This window comes from Schistocerca serialis, chromosome 1, assembly GCF_023864345.2.
Source record: "Schistocerca serialis cubense isolate TAMUIC-IGC-003099 chromosome 1, iqSchSeri2.2, whole genome shotgun sequence".
Classification (NCBI taxonomy): domain Eukaryota; kingdom Metazoa; phylum Arthropoda; class Insecta; order Orthoptera; family Acrididae; genus Schistocerca; species Schistocerca serialis.
The window spans coordinates 757496375-757516110 of NC_064638.1; the positions used below are offsets into that span (position 1 = coordinate 757496375).

Genomic DNA, 19736 nt, shown 5'->3' on the forward strand with positions numbered 1-19736 from the left:
ACAACCTGAACTTGGTAAACGTATGTGAAACACCTTGTTAAACTTGGGAGACATTTCTACAACACATGGGTACAGTATCATTCCTAGAGAAAAATGTTAAAAAATCGTTCCGCAGTAACGGTTACTACGTTTCTTTCTTCCATTGCAACAGCTTTTGACGCTGGCTGAAGAATGGATAGATCTAAGCAAGTTGAAGCAAGCGAATGTGTCCACACATATTTCTTACGACTTCGCACAAAAAAGGCAGCATGTCATCACTCATATCTTCGTTACATGGCAGGTTATGTCTTCCATGCAGTGATACAAAACATATTAAGAATTCTGCAAAACATATTAAGGATTCTGAATTTTGAGCTTGGTCGTGTTTGGTAATTTGCGTGAAGACGTGTCTTTGCACGAAATACAAGGTATAGTGGATGCATGGAAAACTTGACAGTCGCTTTCCGCTTCAGGAAGCATTGATTGCTGATATGTGTGCTCAAGTACTTGGATTTCTCGAACCAGACAAGCACCATTCCCAAATTTGTAACACCAGATCCCACGTAGGGTACTGACAGCCGTAGATTTTCTCAAGATGCATGTTATAATCGTAATCTGTCTCTCATCTTTAGCTGAATCAGACAATGGTTGGCAAGATTTTGTTACTGAAGTACTTTATTACAGAAATGCCCTAGCAGTCCTTGGTAAAACCTCTGATATTATCGAACTACTTAGCTAGGACACTAGCAAAATATAAGTAACTTGATCCAGATTGCTTGCCAGGTTTTTTTCTGATAACTTTGTTGTTGGTGCCAGGTAAGACAAAATCCGGTACACTACTCCCTGTACAGGCTACTCATATTGCTTTTTGAAATGTTAAAATTTATAGTTGATTTCCAAATTTGATGTAATTTATGTTTTTAGAAGCATGTTGTTGGGAAAAAGAAAAGGAAAAATAAAGCTCAAACAATTAGTCTGCAGATTTTGAACGTGTCCCTTTTGTGAAATAAAATCCAGTAATCAAATACAGAAAAGGAAAACTATAGTCATTGGACACACAGTCGGCATAACGCATGCATAAAGAACTTCTTGAAGGAAGATATCCTGGAATTGAAACAAAGATGAAACCTTTAAGGCCGGCCGTTGTGACCGAGCGGTTCTAGGCGCTTCAGTCAGGAACCGCGCTGCTGCTACGGTCGCAGGTTCGAATCCTGCCTCGAGCGTGGATGTGTGTGATGTCCTTAGGTTAGTTAGGTTTAAGTAGTTCTAAGTCTAGGGGACTGATGACCTCAGATGTTAAGTCGTATAATGCTTAGAACTATTTTTTTGAAACCTTTAAAAATCCACGATGCAAAGTGTGATCCGTAAAATAAACTGCAGCAGGGACAACTAAATGCTGCAGATGACGACATGAAGAGGGTCAGTAAACAGTTGCTTATTGGACTAGGATTTTGCTTTTGTCGTATTACATCGATGACTTTAGTGAGCTAGTATGAAGCGACATTTCATCGTGGTGTTGATGACAGTGATCGGATGTACTGATACAGCAATGTTAAGATGACGTCAGTAGGTGGAAACTTGAGCAAGCATCATAAGGGAATTCAGTAGACTTGGCCACTGTTTCTATGTTTCGATACAGTGTGTCGATACGTGGAACTGTTTCAGTGTTTCGGAACGGCTGTGGTTCAGTTTCGAAACAGTGGTGTTTCATTCCGCCCCTGTCTCGGATAACCGCACCAGATTCGATCTCGAGCCAGACACAGAAACTGTATCGTTGTTTAAAAATAAGGCTGTTTCAGTCCACCTGCGCTTGGAACGGACTAATTGTATCGAAACAGTGATGTTTCATTCCGGTCTGTGTCGTACGAGATTCGGGCTCGGCACAGACACTGAAACACAACATAACACTTTCAAGAGTGGCGAAATATTTTTGACAAGCAATAGAATGAAGCTTAAGATATCCGAAAATAAAGCTTCGTTTCTAGCTGACTGTCCTATTACGAAATGGCGTAACATCTGCTTTAGAAACACTAACCAAACAATGAAACAACGCATACAATTCACATTCAAAATAATAAATATGTGAAAATCATTCGGTTAAATTACACTTTTTTTAATAACATACGCTTCTCTTTTCATGTACAGTAATCGTAATAAGAAACGCAAGTAAGCCTACAACATTCTGAATAAAAAAAGGCGTAGAGTGACAGTTATTAGATATATACATAAATTTGATCTAGGTATAATTGCAAGCATTCTGTTTGACATATCACTGATAGTGCAGTGGTGAACGGGAAGGGCTGGGAAACATGGTGACTTTATAGTAACGGTTCGAAACACCTTGAAAGGCAAAATTTTTTCTGTTATATTTTGTTATTTATTCGAATTATTTGGTGTTATCTGTGAGTCTATAGTCACTGTGCCTATTATCCACAATGATTCCCTTTGCGTGCATGGAAATTAGCAGGATGGGTATATTACCCATACTAACGGAATGTGGGAATCCCAGTAGCATATTCGTTGTTTCTGTAGTTTGCTCCCACCTCCAGTTCCGTTCGTGGTGGTTCTTCTGTCTTCAGCTATGGCTGTCCTCAGCCAATTGAAAAGTATGTCACACAACACGAAAGCAGCGCATTTGCTGCAGAAAATAAGAAACTGCCAAAACTCCCAAGTGATAGTTTCATACTTTCTGCGAAATGATTAGCGCTCTCGCACCTCATTTGTGTTTATATGGACATACTTATACAGTAGACATTCAAGATGATAAAATGTGTAGGTTTATTAGATTACAAAACACAAACTGTTTCACTGTTTCGAAACAGTTAAGTGTTTCAGTTTGCCCATCTCTAGAATTCAGTGACGCCGTCTTATCCATGTGGTGGCCCCACTTTCTCTGAGCGTCCATTTGAATTGATATTGAAGAAAAGCTCTTTACCACAGCCTCTGCAGATGTGCCTTCAAAACTTTTTATTCCTTATAGTTTATGGAGTCTCAAGTTTCGCATGCCAAACGCGAATCATTTAGAGTGCATTAACAACTACGTACAGACGCTGAGGAACCCTTGAGCGGTCAGGATGAAGAAATTGTTTCTGCTCACATTTTTTTTATTTATCGTTTGGCATACATCGCTAACCTTATGCACTTTATTCACAGTTTAATTACAGATTGTCATCCATACATTGAATATAATCGATAGCCTCCTCTGCTGCAGCTAGGAAGTCGATGAAGGTTCCCTAGTAAGTCGAACTGGGCATTCTTCCACTGTGCTGGATTATTTGTTTTTCAGCACCGCAGTCGCAATTTGGAATAAGTATCGTTCCCCATTAGTAGGGCACATCGCGGTGGCCAATGCGAATGCGGTTTAAAGCTGTCCACACTTTGCGTGACTGAGTGAAGCCGGGCGGCTTCGCATTTATCATGAAGCTTTGGTATTTTTGTGGGCAGTGTGTTCGCCAGTATTCTTTCCCGAGATTGTGGATGTCAAAGTTGGAGGTCGTCATCTCTTTAGCAGTAAGACAGTGGTGGTCTTCTCCACTTAAGTCTTCTGTGCACCATGGCAGCTATATCGTTATGTATGGGCAGCTGAGGATTATTAATTACCATGTTCTATTCTTTAAAGAGAGCATTTTCTTTTTCTGGTGACAAATACAGGCTTCAAGACGAGCACGCGAAATGCAAAGTACAATCATGTCAGCGGCTCTACTACAACTCGATAAAGTTGGAGAAAATCGAACACCTTGATAACATATTGAAATTCAGGTATAATAATAATAATAATAATAATAATAATAATAATAATAATAGTCTTTCAATTGAACGCCACTTTGGCGACTAGCGTATCCCCAACCTACCCCAGGGACCTAGCACGACGAAAATTTAGCTGTTACTGATAGTTTGATGTCTGCACCAGTAAAACTCATAGTAGGTACTATGAAGTGAATGGTGTATTTGGAATACTTCGGCAGCTTAAGTCTTTAACAACACAAGAGATCTTGAAAGTAACCCCAATTGTTATCATTGCTTGCCCAGAAGATTTGGAATGCTAGGTGACAAACAGGTGCAGTTTGCTCAGCTACTGCTACTGACAACAGAAAGCACGAGCCTCTGAAACTGCAGTTTTGTAAACTTTTAATGGAAGAATGGCGGTCGAACCCGAGTGGGGCTTCCCGACCAACAATGCCATAAGGTCATTTCATTTTTCAGTGGAAAATTCATTAGAATCGTCTTTCCCAAATGTAGAAATGGTCTTACGCATTTACTTGCCTTTGATGATCACCAACTGCAGGGGAAAACGTTCTTTTTTTAACATTAAACCGCACTGAAAATGTGATAGGAACACCAAAGGACACGAACGTCTGAACGAGCTCTCCTTAATAAACACAGAATGTGATTTGTATACAGACATTGATTTGACTAGTGTTGTCTCTGAATTTGCCCAAATTAAACCGAGAAACACCTCGTTGTCAAGTGCTGTTTTATTCTACATCCCAAACTTTCTAAGGCCTGAAACAAACCAAGGGCTTTTGCTGTGGGCCTGCGCTGGGTTATTCCGAGACTGCAACTCACTAGCCAGCACCGACAGATCATCAACGTCCCCCACCATCAGCTTCTATTTCCTAAGATTAGGGTGTCCATTTCATTTTTGTTAAAAAATGGGACCATCAAAAATGCCCAACAGCAAAAATTGGTATACACAAAGTACATTCTACAATTTCTCCACTGTGAGTAATAAAAGTAAACTCACTCTTTATATTGATGTTAAAATTGCAGTTTCATTTTGGCATGAAAAACAGTGAACATGAATCGGTACCACCAACAATGCGAAACGTTAACAGGGAGTAAACAAAGATTGTAGAGGAGCTTGAACGCCTCCTGTCTTATATACTTGCGCAATGCGCAGTATATTGCAAATCAGATATCCGATACGAAAAATACTTTAGCCAAGCGGAATAAAAAAAGCGGGACTTCTGTAGTCCCCAAAAAAACTTTCGGGACAGTGGGACATTTCGGAGAAAGCGGGACTTCCAGGGAAGAACGCGACGAATGTACACCCTATTGAAGATATCAAACTCACGTGATCTTCTTACGGCTCTTATGGATAAGTAAGGAAAATAACTACGATATTTTTTGAATATGGAAGTGAAATTGATGTTAGTCATGTATATAACCTAGATACGATGGAGTCAGATACAGTAAATGTAGGGTTACAAAAATAGCAGATGCCAATAGGTTATACTGTTATAGTCTTGTGGACTTACATCCCACGATGTGTACTTATTATTTAAAATTGATTAACCAATCTGAGTTCTTTTGTGGTAAATACAGACTGATGGTATGGGACAGATAATGTACCGAAAGTCGTGAAGAGGGAAATGTTAGCCAAATCAAGCAGCCTTTTCGGCACGCTACTGAACGAACTTGGGGATACTACCAAAAACCCCATAATAGAACAGATGTGGAGTTACAGCACAATTTCTTGCATTGAAATTTAAACAGAAATGTCTCGTAGTTCGCTAGGAGGAAGATTAAGAAAAAGTGAAATACTCTTAACACTAACATTTGGCGGGACGGCTAGCGAACGTTGGGGATCAAAGAAAACCCTTACCCAAAATTTGACTATCAAACGAGAGCCCGTTGCTCCACGCTGGACTAAGTATTGCTGATTTTGGAAAAGGAAGATTTTATATTCTGGTTCATTGGGAGAATTGTGAAGCTGAAACATTTCAGTCTACCCCTGCGGTCAGGTTGTCATTGAGCCGAGGGAGGAGGCGGCGGCACATGAACGTGACGTCTCTTCCGTGATGCTCTAAGAAGGGTGACGGCCGGTCGCGGTCGTCGAAGGCCTTGGAAGGCCGGTGGGCTGGAGACAGGACCGCCAAGGTCTGCCCCAAAATGTTGGCCGCCTCGTGAGGCACGCGTCATACTCTGGGAATGCGCCGCCGCCGCGTTGCCAGGTCGACTTTCTCGTACTATGAAGCACCACAATCGATATCTCGAACTGCGCAGTGTCTCATCAAAATAATTTCGTTTCAGGATTGACTTGTAAATTACATAATGGAAACAAAAGGACAACAATGTTTGAGCTCAGGAAAAGAATGTAACATAGACCCTCATTGCAGTTATTCACCAAGAACAGTTAACCGATATCTCAAATTTCTTTTAGTTGCTGCCACTATTTTTATAAATCCTTATTGTTTGTCATCATTGTCACTGACTCGTACATGTACACAGATGGTGTGAGACTCAGTCTCTTCGTAAATCGATTGTGAACAGCGTGTTTTCTTGAAAACTAGAAAGTCAGTTTGTGACGGTTATTGAGTTGTAATAATAATTGTAATAAATAATAACGATAATTAGTTATAAAGAATAAAGTTCTCTTCTTGATTCGTACATGCATTATAATCTTAGCGGCGTACATACTCTGTGCTCCTGCATGTTAACCGTCCTTAAGATGATCATCGAGGTGTGTCTTGAAATCCAGCCAAGATCTACCTTGGCCCATCTTTCATCCTTTCTTCTTTATGCCTCACTCTTAGCCACTCTTAGCCACTGTGAAGTCACGATCCACATCATGATGACCTTCCCGCACAAAAGAGGAAAATCTCTATACTAACCACTGGTGTAAACAAATTATTGTGATTATATTGAAACATTTTATATATACCTTGCCTGACAACAGAAGTGAAGCTTCCAGAAAATGAAGATGAAATTAAATGAAACTTAATGGATTGAGAGGGTACATGATGTTATTTTAGTGCTTAAAAAATCTAGACAAATTTACAAAGAACTTGGTAGTATGTGCCCACTTCTCAGTACAATGTTGGACATTCTCTGGCCAACATAGATACACTGACTCATTTGGGAAGAGTGCCATAATGCTGTTGGATTCCCTCCTAAGGCAAGCTGGCCCACAGTTGTTCTAACTGGTCCTTCATATTCTAGAGAGTGGCTCTGGGACAGAGTTCATCCTGTAGCAGGCTCTTATGTTTAATTTGGCACAGATCTGGGAATCTTGGTGCCCATAGGAACACCTCAACATCTCATAAAAAGTTCATAGAGACATGTTCCATTTGTGGACAACCAGTGGCTTGTTGTTTTCAACATCACGATACTGTCACATGCGAGGAAACTCACGAGGATGCAGAATACCCATGACATCCCATTGTGCCGGTCAAGTTTCCTCAATCATAGCCAGCCATGACTTGAACTCATACCCACTGGCTCTCTACACCATGCTGGCAGGATTGACATTCTTGTGCCACTCCAAAACATTAAAAGAACTGGATCTATCCCCAAGTCACTGTCATACTCATGGTCATCCAAGGTAAGGCAGAACCACGATTCATCACTGAACACAATACAGTGCTCTTCATTAGCACTCTATGCTTCCTAATTACAGCACCATTCCAAATGCAACCATTTCTTTGCGGAGTTCATGGCAGCCTATATGTGGGACAGTAAGTCTCTAGTCCAGCTGGTACTAGTCTCTGATCACAGGTGCGAGATGACATAGAATGTTGCAGGATGTCCATTGCTTGTTTTTTGATGGCAGGTTGCAGATGTGAAGTAATTGTGATGTGCTTGATGCACAGTGTGATGATCCTCACGTAAGTTGGTTAGACATAATCGACTGGAACCTTGATGGCAAGTATTCCTCTGCACACGTTCCCATGCAGTCCAATGTTGGGTCGCTTCACATCCGAGTGCCCCACAAATCTGGATATTGCATGATTTGGCCAGGCAGCCAAATGGAGACTAACAATAAGGTCCCATTTAAGCTCTGTCAAGTGTTCATAATGCTGTCTCACATGAGTATGTTGCATCTTCATGTCTTTCACAGTGATCACTCAACATCTGATGCTGTTCACACCCCATGTATACCCAACCAGGCCTGTTAACATCAATAAACACAAACAACACTAATGCACTGTGATGGCTGTTCTATCAAAGAGAACTGTAACTGTAATCACTTACATACTGGCCGGTAGTATGTATGTGTACGAAGTTACATTACATCCAACAATGTTTTCCGGGTGCTTCACTTTCTCTTTTTCAGGCTTTGTATTGTTATTATTATTATTATTATTATTATTATTATCATTATCGTAGGTATCTGTTACATATTGAACGTGGAGGTAATGACAAATTGTACAGCTTGTCCGACAAAGGGGTTTACATTGCGCGAACTTTAATAAATTGAACAAAAATAACAAAAACTGTGAATTAATAAGTCACATAGATGGTCATGACATCACTGATGATGTTTTACGTTGAAGATATTGAAACTGCTCTCCATTGGCAGCAATAGAGCGTCTGCAATGCTACGGATCAGATTGACACACATGTCGTGGTTGCCAATGGAATAGATTCACAGGTCGCCACAGTCATCTCTCCCATATCATCCAGCGTACGTGGCTTTATGATGTAGATGGTGTCCTTCAGAATTACCCACAGAAAGAACTCTAAAGGTGTTTCAATGAGAGATCTGGCTGGATACTCAACACTTCCCTGCTGGCCTATCCACCTCTCAAAAAATGCAATTGCCACACAGCATGGTGGTAATGTGATTGTGCACTGTCTTGCTGAAAAGATCAGTGTTCGTCTCAGTACAGGTAGTGAACAGCTGGTACAATTAATTCATTCGTTTGTACTTTACACCTGTCACCTTCGTACTTTACACCTGTCACTTTTTCTTAAAAAAAGGGCGGGGAGGAGGAATAAGTCATCTGACTGACATATCACAACACACTGATAAACTAAGAAGATGAATAACTTATTCTTCTGGAACATGAGGACTATGTCTTGCACAGTACACAAAGTTCTGGCGATTGGCTGTTCCATTCTATTTACATGTTATCTCATCAGTCCAAACAGTGACGTCAATCAGCAGTTCATTATTGCAAATCAGTTCACAAAATTCAAGGCACTTATCCAGATCATCCTCGTTTATTGTGTGAAGCAACCTGGGAATGGAGGATCTCCACTTTGTTTGCCTTAAAATATGGTGAACATCTGATTCGTGCACAGGTTGCCGTATGGACTTCTTTGGGGGTCTTGTGAAAGTTTGCAGCACTGTGCTGCAGATTTCTTCCTGCATACCACCCCTTCTTCAGATCATGCACACTTCCTTCCTTCCTTCTTGCATTTGTCACTTAATTTTGTTATTGTTACACGTGACAGTAGCATGGCATGAAACTCTGCCTGCCATCATCTGTGCACTTTCACGCCAATAACACCTCGAATCTACTTTCTTTGCTCCAAGGACAAGTTTCCAGCCATGTTGCTATTTGCATACAGTTACTGGCAACTGAAAATAAACAAAAGAAAAGCAAATGAATGGCTACACACTCTAGTCATGAGAGCACCATATAATCATAATTGGAACTGGCTATCAAAAAATATTGAAGTTCAAACAATGTCAACCCCTTTGTAGGACAGCCTGTATAGGGGGGGGAGTGAAAATCTCTGACACATACCTTCATCCTGGATCTGCGTCCATGCTGCGCCCCCCCTCCCCCTCCTGCCCATCCACTCCTCAGTTCTTGAATGGTTTTTACATTAAAATTACATTTTTCGTTTCCATAAGTCAAAACTGATTATACACACTGATTGCCATGTGCTCATAGTACAAAAGCTTGTTTGCTGGTTCTGTGATTTTTTTTCTTTTTAAAGTTTCACTTAAACACTGTTTTACTATTATTATTTAAACTGAGTTTCAACCGTTCTTTGATATGTAGTCTATCAAGTTTTTCCATTCATCATTATAGTTTACTTTCATCATAAGCAAAGAGGACAATGTTATAAATAAAACATTGATTCACACATATTCCATCTTCTGTTTTCTGGTTCGTGGATCATAATACTTCCTCTTGGCTGCTGCGGATAGTTTTGGTGGTATGGAATCACTTTGACTGACTCATTGCATTTACAAATTTCCCGTGGTTCTTATGGGATATAACAGAAGTTGTATCACTGCTGTATATGTTCTTCAGTTTAGAAACGTAGGTTGAATCAGTGTTTTTCAAGAGCTGTAAATACCTATTTTGTTGAAATCATGTCACATTCTTCTCAGTAACTATAAGTCCCAGACAAAGTGATAATTCATATTCTTGGTTCCGGCCCAAAATTTAATTTTGGAGTTGCAGATTGCCAGTTGCCTAAGTAATATCCAGTATTTTTTTCTGTGCGTATTTGTGACTCCTTTTCTGCAAAGTAGAACAGTTACATCATTGTTCCATTGTCAATGATGTTGCAACCTTCTTTTAATTACTTTAATTACCAGCTTTTATGACTTCAGTTAAAACACCATTTTCTTCAAATGTCTTTCCTTTCTTCATTGCTCAGATGGCCAGTACTTCTAGAATGCCATTATTTTCATTACTATCTATCTGTACTTCTAATTTATCTGGTAAACTATATAACCATGTAAAAAAAATCTAGGATGTCTTTACAGTGTTTTCTTTGTTGTTAATTACTGTACCCTCAACCAAATACAGTTACCCACTTTCATACAATTTTGTTTTCAGTTGCTTCCTTGTAAAACTATTTGTTATATTGCCTCACACTTTTTTTACATTCTCTCGAAACTGTATGCAGGTAGTCTTTCTTAATTCAACATGTTCTATTATGCCCTTATCATTGTTTCCTTGAAGCCCCATTTTTCTCAATCCGAGTTCTGCTTTTATGCTACCTTCTTCAAACTTAATTTCCTTTTGTTTTATTACCTTCATTAAGTAATAGCCCCATTTATGCTTACTTGTAGAATACTCATTTTTGAAGACGCTTTACTTGTTGCTTAGTTGAATCTGGTGTGTATGAGAATTTTGCCTGAGGAGTCTCTCTCTCTAGTTTTGTATCTGTGCCAACTTGGAATCTGTGTAAATTCTCTTTTGTGTGACAAAGTGTAGTCAGCTTAACCTTTTTTTCCATTTGATCATTACCGAGTCTTTTAGTGTTTCAGTTTTGAATGCGACTATCTTTCAGCGACTATACATGAGCCAGTGGGGAAATAACATACCAACCAGTTGCAAATAATTATTTAATACATTTACCTAGCTAGGTTTTGACACCTCTAAGGATGACTTCATAGTAATGAAAATTTAGAAGCCTTAAGGTTACATTGTGAGAAGGCAACAGTCAAAGTTTAGAGCAGACATGCTTAAGTCAAAAATTAAAAATGTTCCAGCCTTTGGTTTTTGTGTGCGTGCGCGCGCGCCCAGGACTCATAGAGTTTAGTGAGAGATGACTAGGTGACTAGGGCTACATTTCAGTAGATCTGTGCTTCCAGTGGTTTCATCCCAGACATGAGTGAATTTAAGGATCAGCAACCAAAACAGATTTGCATGCTGGTAGTGGCAGATGTTAGTGAGCAGCCTGTCTGCATTCGTTCTGTACTAAGCAGTCAAGATAGTTTCTTTATCGGACAAAAAACTACATGGATTGAACACCTGTGTTGGCCACTAGGATTCTATCTGGTAAGTTCCTTTAATACTCATTAAGATGTAAATGTTCAAGAAGTGGCCATTAAGAACCCAGTAGACAATCCTTAATAATCTATACACACACTGGTTGCCAGCTACTCATAGTAGTTTTGATGAAATACTATTTTAGTGTTATTTATATTTATACTTATCACAGTTGTCCTTGACAACAGAGGTGCTACCTGTCATTCACTTCATTGAACAACAACCCTGTTTCAATATTAAATCATATTAAGCATAGAGGTAGTCAAAGTTTCACTTCTTTTTTAATTGTTGTGCCTTCATGCTTCACCTTTAAGACACATTTTGTACTCAGGTCATCCATTCCAGCAAAGTCAAACTGTAAAAAGTATGACGTTAAAATGCTTCTTATTAGGCTCTGTTAAGACAGCGCAAATGATTGAGCAAAAGTACAAGTATGTGCTGTGGTGTCAAAGTTATAATTTACAACAGGATAAATCTGAAAAGAAGTTACATATTTAGTTTTATTTTGCAGGCAACATTTGTTACATGATATTAGCTTCCTTTTGGGTTGTGCTTATACTTTACGGCATTTCTTGAGGTACCTCTGTTTTTCTCATTTTCTCTTCGCACTACCCTTGTGTAAATGATACCTTACTCAGTTGAGTGGGGGCCATAGAATTTCCCCTGACTGTGCCATTATTTTCACATCTAGCAGTGCTTTTTGTGTACATAAAACGCCAAATTCTGTGTAGACTCAGATTTAAGATTAAACTGTAGCTCAACTGTTAACTTTATTAGTAACTCTTTTGGCAGATCAGAAGGAGGTTAGTGCATGCCTCCAATTGCACTATGCCTAGCGAACAATTATTTAGAACCATGCCTAACAAACTATTATTGAAACTTAACACTGAGCAATATGGGGCAGCAGTTGAGACACTTGACTTGGGTTCAGAAGAGCAAAGTTCAGCTTCATCCCACTATCCAGACTTGAAGTCTGTGGTTACGATAAATTGATTAAGGTGAATGCTAGAATTATTATTAGTTTTTTTCATTTCTGCATCCTAGTTGAACTCCAAGTTTTGCTCTGTTTCTATTGACTTGATTATTGTATTGCTTCCTCTTTTCTTTTCTTAGTATAATTTTGTATTTCTTTTCTTTTCTGTTTTTCATTCATTACCAATAGATAGTGAACTAATGGTTTACTGTAACCATTTTTTGGATTTCTTGCAGTCTGTGATTATTGAGAAATATTTTTGTGGTAGTTTTTGTGGCCCTTGACCCTTTTTGTTACAGCACACTCTGATATTTTTCTATGTATCTGCATTTCACTGCCATTACTGACAATGAGTGTACTCCCCAATGTGTCAGAAATTATTCTCTCATGCGGTTTTTTTGTATCTAGCTGATAAAAAACACCTTTCTGTGTGTTGTATTCTCTAATTTTTCTTTCCTTTTTAACTGCCATGCCGAAAACATCAAAGAATGTTACCATCATTTCATTTCTTTTTTAAATGTGCATGATAGTAGTGAGAATAAGATGTTAAAACAATGGTGATCTTTCTTTATTTTGTACAGTTGTCTCTCTTTTTCCCTTATTCCGCCTAATTATTTGAACAAGCTTGTGTTCCAGATTTATTGATATCTATATTCCACTGACTCTGTTGCTAAAGCTACATTTATATTCTTGTGATACCTGTGATACGTTTTCCTTTCAATCTCTCTAACAACATCTAAACATTATGTTCATTGAATAAAAATGGTAACCCATGTATAAAATATATCAAATGAATGCATTTTACCTACATCATGGATACTATTTATTTTCTTTGACGTAAGTCTCATAAAAATTTCTTATTCTTGGAAACAATACCTGACAGTGTGTACCAGCTACTTGTTATATTTCAGTATCTTGTATGATGTGATCCGTTCACAGTATTTGGCGTGCTCCAATAATGCAACACAAAAATACAACTCTTCTGGAGCAGTGATTTGTTTGTGTTGTTTTCCTTCACAATAAGTCAGCAAAATGTACCAGGTGAATTACAAATTAGTATTTTATCTATAATGCCAATGCAAATTAATAGAAATGGCATAATTTGGTGCTTAGGCAGTAGATGATAAACAACTGGACAATGTTTGCCTTTGCTGAGGTACTACACCGCTGCGTTATTAGCTAAAAAGTGGATCTGTTGTGAGTTAATGTATTCTTGCCCACTCTTGCTCAAAAGTCAATTTTCTCACCACGTGTTTGATTTTGTGTTGTATAATTTTGGGAAATTATTCCAAATGTATATCGTACAGGTTTCAGCTTCTGAAGCATAAGATGCATTCTCTCTCCTTTTTTATACAAGCGAGATAAATAGCATTTCTGTTACTTGTCTCATTGTGATAAGTATTTATTTCTGCAGTTGGCAGTACTCCATATACATTTCTATATATTTTATTTAATATACGGCACTGAAGACTATTAATTGTTCTTTGCTGTAGGAAGCATCCCTGCGGGCATTGAAACTGTCAGGGGGGAGATTAGAAGCAGCCCATGACCTGTTGTCAAAGCAGCAGCATGCAGAGCCTCTCAATGGAATTACCAAAGGACCCTCTCCAGGTAAGACCAACCCTTCCATTTTATATTTAATAGATTTATAATGTCCTGTCATTTAATCACTTGATGGCAGTTTTCTTTCCATTTAAAATAAATATATTACAGTTTTTCCACACACCCACATGCGTGCATGCTCTCTCTCTCTCTCTCTCTCTCTCTCTCTCTCTCTCTCTCTCTCTCTCTCTCTCTCTCTCTCTCTGTGTGTGTGTGTGTGTGTGTGTGTGTGTGTGTGTGTGTGTGTGTGTGAGAGAGAGAGAGAGAGAGAGAGAGCGAGAGAGAGAGAACTGATATTCTCCAGATGTAGTGGCTTGAGATGATTTATTGTCTCACATGGGTAGGGTAGGATGAATTCAGAAATAGTGCAGATAGAGACAGCAGGGCAGTAAAAATGAGATAAATGAACAGAAATAACTATAATTTGTACAGTTACCCACAATGGCACAGTATACATGGTAAGGTAAGGGGAGGGGAAACGAGGCGGAGAGTGATAAACAAGAAGGCAATATGAGGATGATAATAGGAGGTGAGCATAGACTGGATTAGATAAGAGATTGAGAGGAGTGTGAAGCTAGCAGAGAAGGTGGGAACCGGAAATAGTTGGAGAACAAGTCAGGGAGAAGGGGTTGGAAATGGGGCAAGTGTATGTAGGTGATCTTAACAGTCATTGAGGTAGTGAAATTTGTGAGACTTTGAAGGGTTTGCCATAGTTACAGTACCAACCATACAATTGAGAGGAACTTGTTTCATTGGAGATGGGGTTAAGGGAGGATTCGGAGGACACTTTTTATGAAGTAGCTGTTACATTTGACCATACTACATTGAGCTACACGCCCTCTTATAAAATTATGGCAGTAATTATATTGGAGGACAATTGATAATTGGTCATGTTCTCATTGTAAACTATGCCGTGATTGTAACAAATTTGGTAATGACATGGGAGCTTACATATGTGACCCTGTCTATTAGGATAGTATGTTGTGCTGACAGCTGAAAGCAATCTGCTGTCCAAATCCATCAAACAGGCCTTGCAAGAATGCCCATGCAGCAAGGGGCAGTGAGCAGGAGTAACATTATTATGAATAGCCTGGCAATGGAATACCAGTTTGGGAGATGTGGGAATAATTTTGTGAGGTAACCATCACACTTATATAGATTATGCTGGAATCAGTTTAGCATAAAACGGATACTAATTCTAACATGATTTAACATTTACTTAATCATGGGTAGGTTGTTATACAAAATAGAGTTGTTGATGTTATTAGAGATAAACATGATGTGTTTTCCATGAGATGAAAGTGCCTTTGGAAATATTGGATATTTGCAATTTTTACATGAATGGCTCATGCTCTTTTTTGATAAAATTGAAGACAATCAGTAGAATCAACTGCAAATATGTGGATGACACTATACTTTGTAATGGCGTGGTTCGTATTGTTGTGGTAAGACCAAAATAAAAGTCAGCAGAAGATGGAATAGGTAGTTGAAGTATCTGGTTCATATGAAGTTCTGGCTAGTGATGCTTGAGTAAAAGGCACAGATAAAGGATGTGGTGTTGAATCATACAAGGTGCGTTCCGTAAGTAATGCGACCAAATTCATAAAAAAATCATTTATTGAATATATTCGTACAAATAATCAAAAATTTTCAAAATAGCACCCTCCTGCATTGATACACTTCTGGAGGCGGTGTTTCCGTGCCTGGAAGGCATCCTGGAATGCCTTTTCCAGAATGTCCTTTAGAGCTGATGTAACATGCACCTGGATGCTTTCAATCGTGTCCTAATGTTTTCCTTTCATGACTCCTTTTAACTGAGGTAACAAAAAAAACCAAAAAACTCAGTGGGAGCCAGGTCAGGACTATAAGGAGGCTGGGGAACCAATGAGGTCTTGGTCCTGGCCAGGAATGAACTTTCCACGTGTCCTTGATGTCGCTTCGGCAGCACGAGATCCTCCTTTTCAGTCTTTTGAGCACTTCCAAGTAGAAAGCTGAGTTATTCTAGTCCCGGTAGGTACGAATTCGTGGTGGACAATGCCTCTGACGTCAAATAAGACAATGAGCATGGTTTTGATCCTGGACTTGCTCACGTGTGCCTTCTTGGGATGGGGCGACGATGGGGTGTGCCACTCTGAACTCTGCCCTTTTGTCTCAGGGTCGTACTCAAAAATCCATGACTCATCACCAGTGATAACTGAGTTTAAAAAATGAGGATCATTTTCACACATTTCCAACATTTCTTGGCACCTAAGCACTCGCATGTGCTTGTGTTTGTCGGTCAACACTTTTGGGACGAGTTTGGCACTCACCTTCAAATATTCGGTCACAATGTGGAAAACGGTTGTTTTTGACATGTTTAGAGTTTGTGCTATCAATTGAAGGCTCAGCTGTGTGTCAGAGTTCAAACAATTGTGTCACATTTTTGTCGACTTGTGTGGTTGATGGCCGTCCCCTGTGAGGTTCATCGGTGATCTCCTCTCCGCCCTCCATGAACGACTTGTGCCATCAGAAAACTTGTCATTTGGGCAAGCAATCGGTCCGAAAGGCATGGTGGAGTAATGGAAACATTTCGGTGGTGGGCTTCCCAAGTTTAACGCAAAATTTGATAGTGTACCATTGCTCTGCAGAATGATCCATTGTGCCGTGTTACATAAACTCAAAACGGGGTTGACAGAAACGCACGTCCAGACTCTCCGGCAGCTTGCAGCTGGATGAGACAAAGAGCGTTTTGAAGCTAACACCCCCCTCCATTTTGCCCAGCTGGTTACAACACGCTGTGGTGTACCATTGCGTCAGAAAGAAATTGGTTGCATTACTTATGGAACACACTCTGTATTCTTCCCAAACCAGAGTTAAATTAATCAATGGCTAGTGTTGAAATGAGAGGAAGTGTAGATTTACGATGCTTGTGAAGAGAACTATAACTCTGTATTGGAATGGGAAAATTTAAATGGTTAGTGAGATGAGAATACTGAGAGTCAAAACTAAACAGTTAAAAATACTTTACAACAGAGTGTCAGTCAGTTGGGAAAAGAACATGAGACAGTGCTCTTGCACCGAATGCCGCATACCAATGGCATTCCTTTATTCTTTATCCCCTCCGTTGCTGCACATGCAGTTTTTTATTATGTTCTTGTTAAACTCAATTATACACTAAAAATTCTTTCTCATACTTCGTATCTCCTACAAAAACACTGTATCTGTAAATTACTACCTTTTTCATCCGTATCAGCAGAAATTCGACAGATGTTAAGATGCGTGATCAGTAAAGTCACATACGCTAAATATTGGTTTCTATGCACAGTGTGTGTATGTGATGGGATAGGTGATGCACAATCAATACACCACTTGTGATTTAAGTGGCAGAAGATATATTCTAGGTACACAAAACATCAATACCTCATAAATAAAAATTTGGATTCTTGCATCTCTGCATTACTGATGCAAGTAATTCTGCAAGTAATTGTTCAGGCACTTTTCTGCTCTTTTTCAAGTGTGTGTGTCTCAACCTTCCTCATCATTTTTGCAATTTGTTTTTGTTGTACATTTGCCACCCAGTAAGCATTCTTACATGCAAGTGAAGAGTTATAGGAAACTTCATGGATATTTCCACACAAGAGAGGAAGTAAAAGAGCTTAAGTTGCTTTGGTGGCCGTTTCGGTGCTGCTAACATTACCTTAATGATACGTAAACTCTGCTGATGTTGATAAAAAATTATATTCAGTTGTACATTGCGTGTTTGTGAGCATTAATTGTGAAGAAACAACATCTGAAGAGGATATGTATCTAATATATTTAAAATGTATGAGAGTTTGTCAAAATTTTGATGATGTGTGATACAACAAGATAGCATTGTTTATATTTAAAACACTACTTTAAAAAATTATAAAATGGTTGTAGTTGTTAGAATGGCATTAATTTGATATAAAGCACTTAGTAACATGCCTATAAGGATTTTACAGACTTATTGTCACTGGAGCTGAGATATGGTTTCACAGCCTCACCTGTTGGTGAGGCTGTGAAACTATTGTTTTGATCTATTCCAAGTGTGACAGTATGAAGCATAATACAATAAGAAGGTCTTTATCAGAGAGCTACCAGTATAACACATTTACAGCTGTGCCTTTGTGGACATGGATAATGAGAAAGTATTATATTGTGAAATCATTAAACTGAAAGTTATACATGTAATTGTGATGCATTGATCACAGTTGCTATACATTTTCATTCACTCTTATGCTACAAAAAGGTGGATAGTGTAGATCAAGTGACATAAGGGACAGTTTATCGCCGGTACATTGCCATTGTTTGCAGAACAGCAGTCCTACATTAATCATGTTTCATAGATCCTATCAATAAAGAGAAGCTTCAGGGATGTCGAACGAGTGAAGATGTACATAAACAGATGAAGAGTATAGCCTGTAAACTTTATCCGTGAACTGTGTTAACAATAAACTGTCACTATACTGCTTAATGATACTCTTGCTAACTTTAACCACGTAAATTTGGAGACAACCGCTGCTTCCTCAGATATGTTAAATAGCTGCTGTTTATCTTCTATTGGTAATTTAATAATTACTTGATCATGTTAGTATTTTTCAGTAACAATAGTCACCAATATCTATAAACAAAGATTTTCGTTTACAGAACATTACTATGTGCCATGCAACTTTACATTGCTATTTGCCAAGTAGCTTATGAAACTTGTCAATCCCTGAATCTAAATATTCATATAATAATAATAATAATAATAATAATAATAAAACAAGCGTTGGCCAAACGACTTAGAAGGTACAAAAAAAGTGAAAATAGAAGGAAACAAAACCAAACATTCAACACAAACCAAAAGAGATTTTACCAAATAATAGATAACACACACATCAAAATAGACAATCCACCAAACATAACAGACATGGAACACTTCAGGAGCAACATATGGTCAAACCCGGTACAACATAACAGGCATGCACGGTGGATACAAGCAGAAACAGACTCATACAAGATGATACCACAAATGCCTGAAGTGATAATTTTGCAACATGAAGTCACCAGAGCAATTAATTGTACGCACAATTGGAAAGCCCCTGGAAATGATAAAATAGCAAATTTCGGGCTAAAGAAGTTCACTTCAACACATTCACATCTAACTAAATTATTTAACAGTTACATTGCAGACCCATACACATTCCCTGATACACTTACACATGGAATAACTTATCTGAAACCTAAAGATCAAGCAGACACAGCAAACCCAGCTAAATATCGCCCCATAACATGCCTACCAACAATATACAAAATATTAACGTCAGTCATTACACAGAAATTAATGACACATACAACACAGAACAAAATTATAAATGAAGAACAAAAAGGCTGTTGCAAAGGAGCACGAGGATGTAAAGAGCAACTGATAATAGATGCAGAGGTGACGTATCAAGCTAAAACTAAACAAAGGTCGCTACACTACGCATACATTGATTACAATATGCTTTTGGTAGTGTACCCCACTCATGGGTACTACAGATATTGGAAATATACAAAGTAGATCCTAAATTGATGCAGTTACTAAACATAGTAATGAAAAATTGGAAAACCACACTTAATATCCAAACAAATTCAAATAATATCACATCACAGCCAATACAGATTAAGCATGGAATATACCAAAGAGACTCATTAAGTCCTTTCTGGTTCTGCCTTGCTCTGAATCCACTATC

General features: G+C 38.7%; 1 protein-coding gene across 2 annotated transcripts in view; it reads left to right on the forward strand.

The window, feature by feature from the left end:
- Positions 1 to 19736, forward strand: part of LOC126482197 (serine/threonine-protein kinase Warts-like) — a 218459-nt gene that overhangs the window by 109583 nt on the left and 89140 nt on the right. For both annotated transcript variants that reach the window (XM_050106179.1, XM_050106186.1), the window contains exon 3: positions 13911 to 14028. In XM_050106179.1, coding sequence (XP_049962136.1) covers positions 13911 to 14028 — 118 coding nt within the window. The remainder of the gene's footprint in view (positions 1 to 13910; positions 14029 to 19736) is intronic.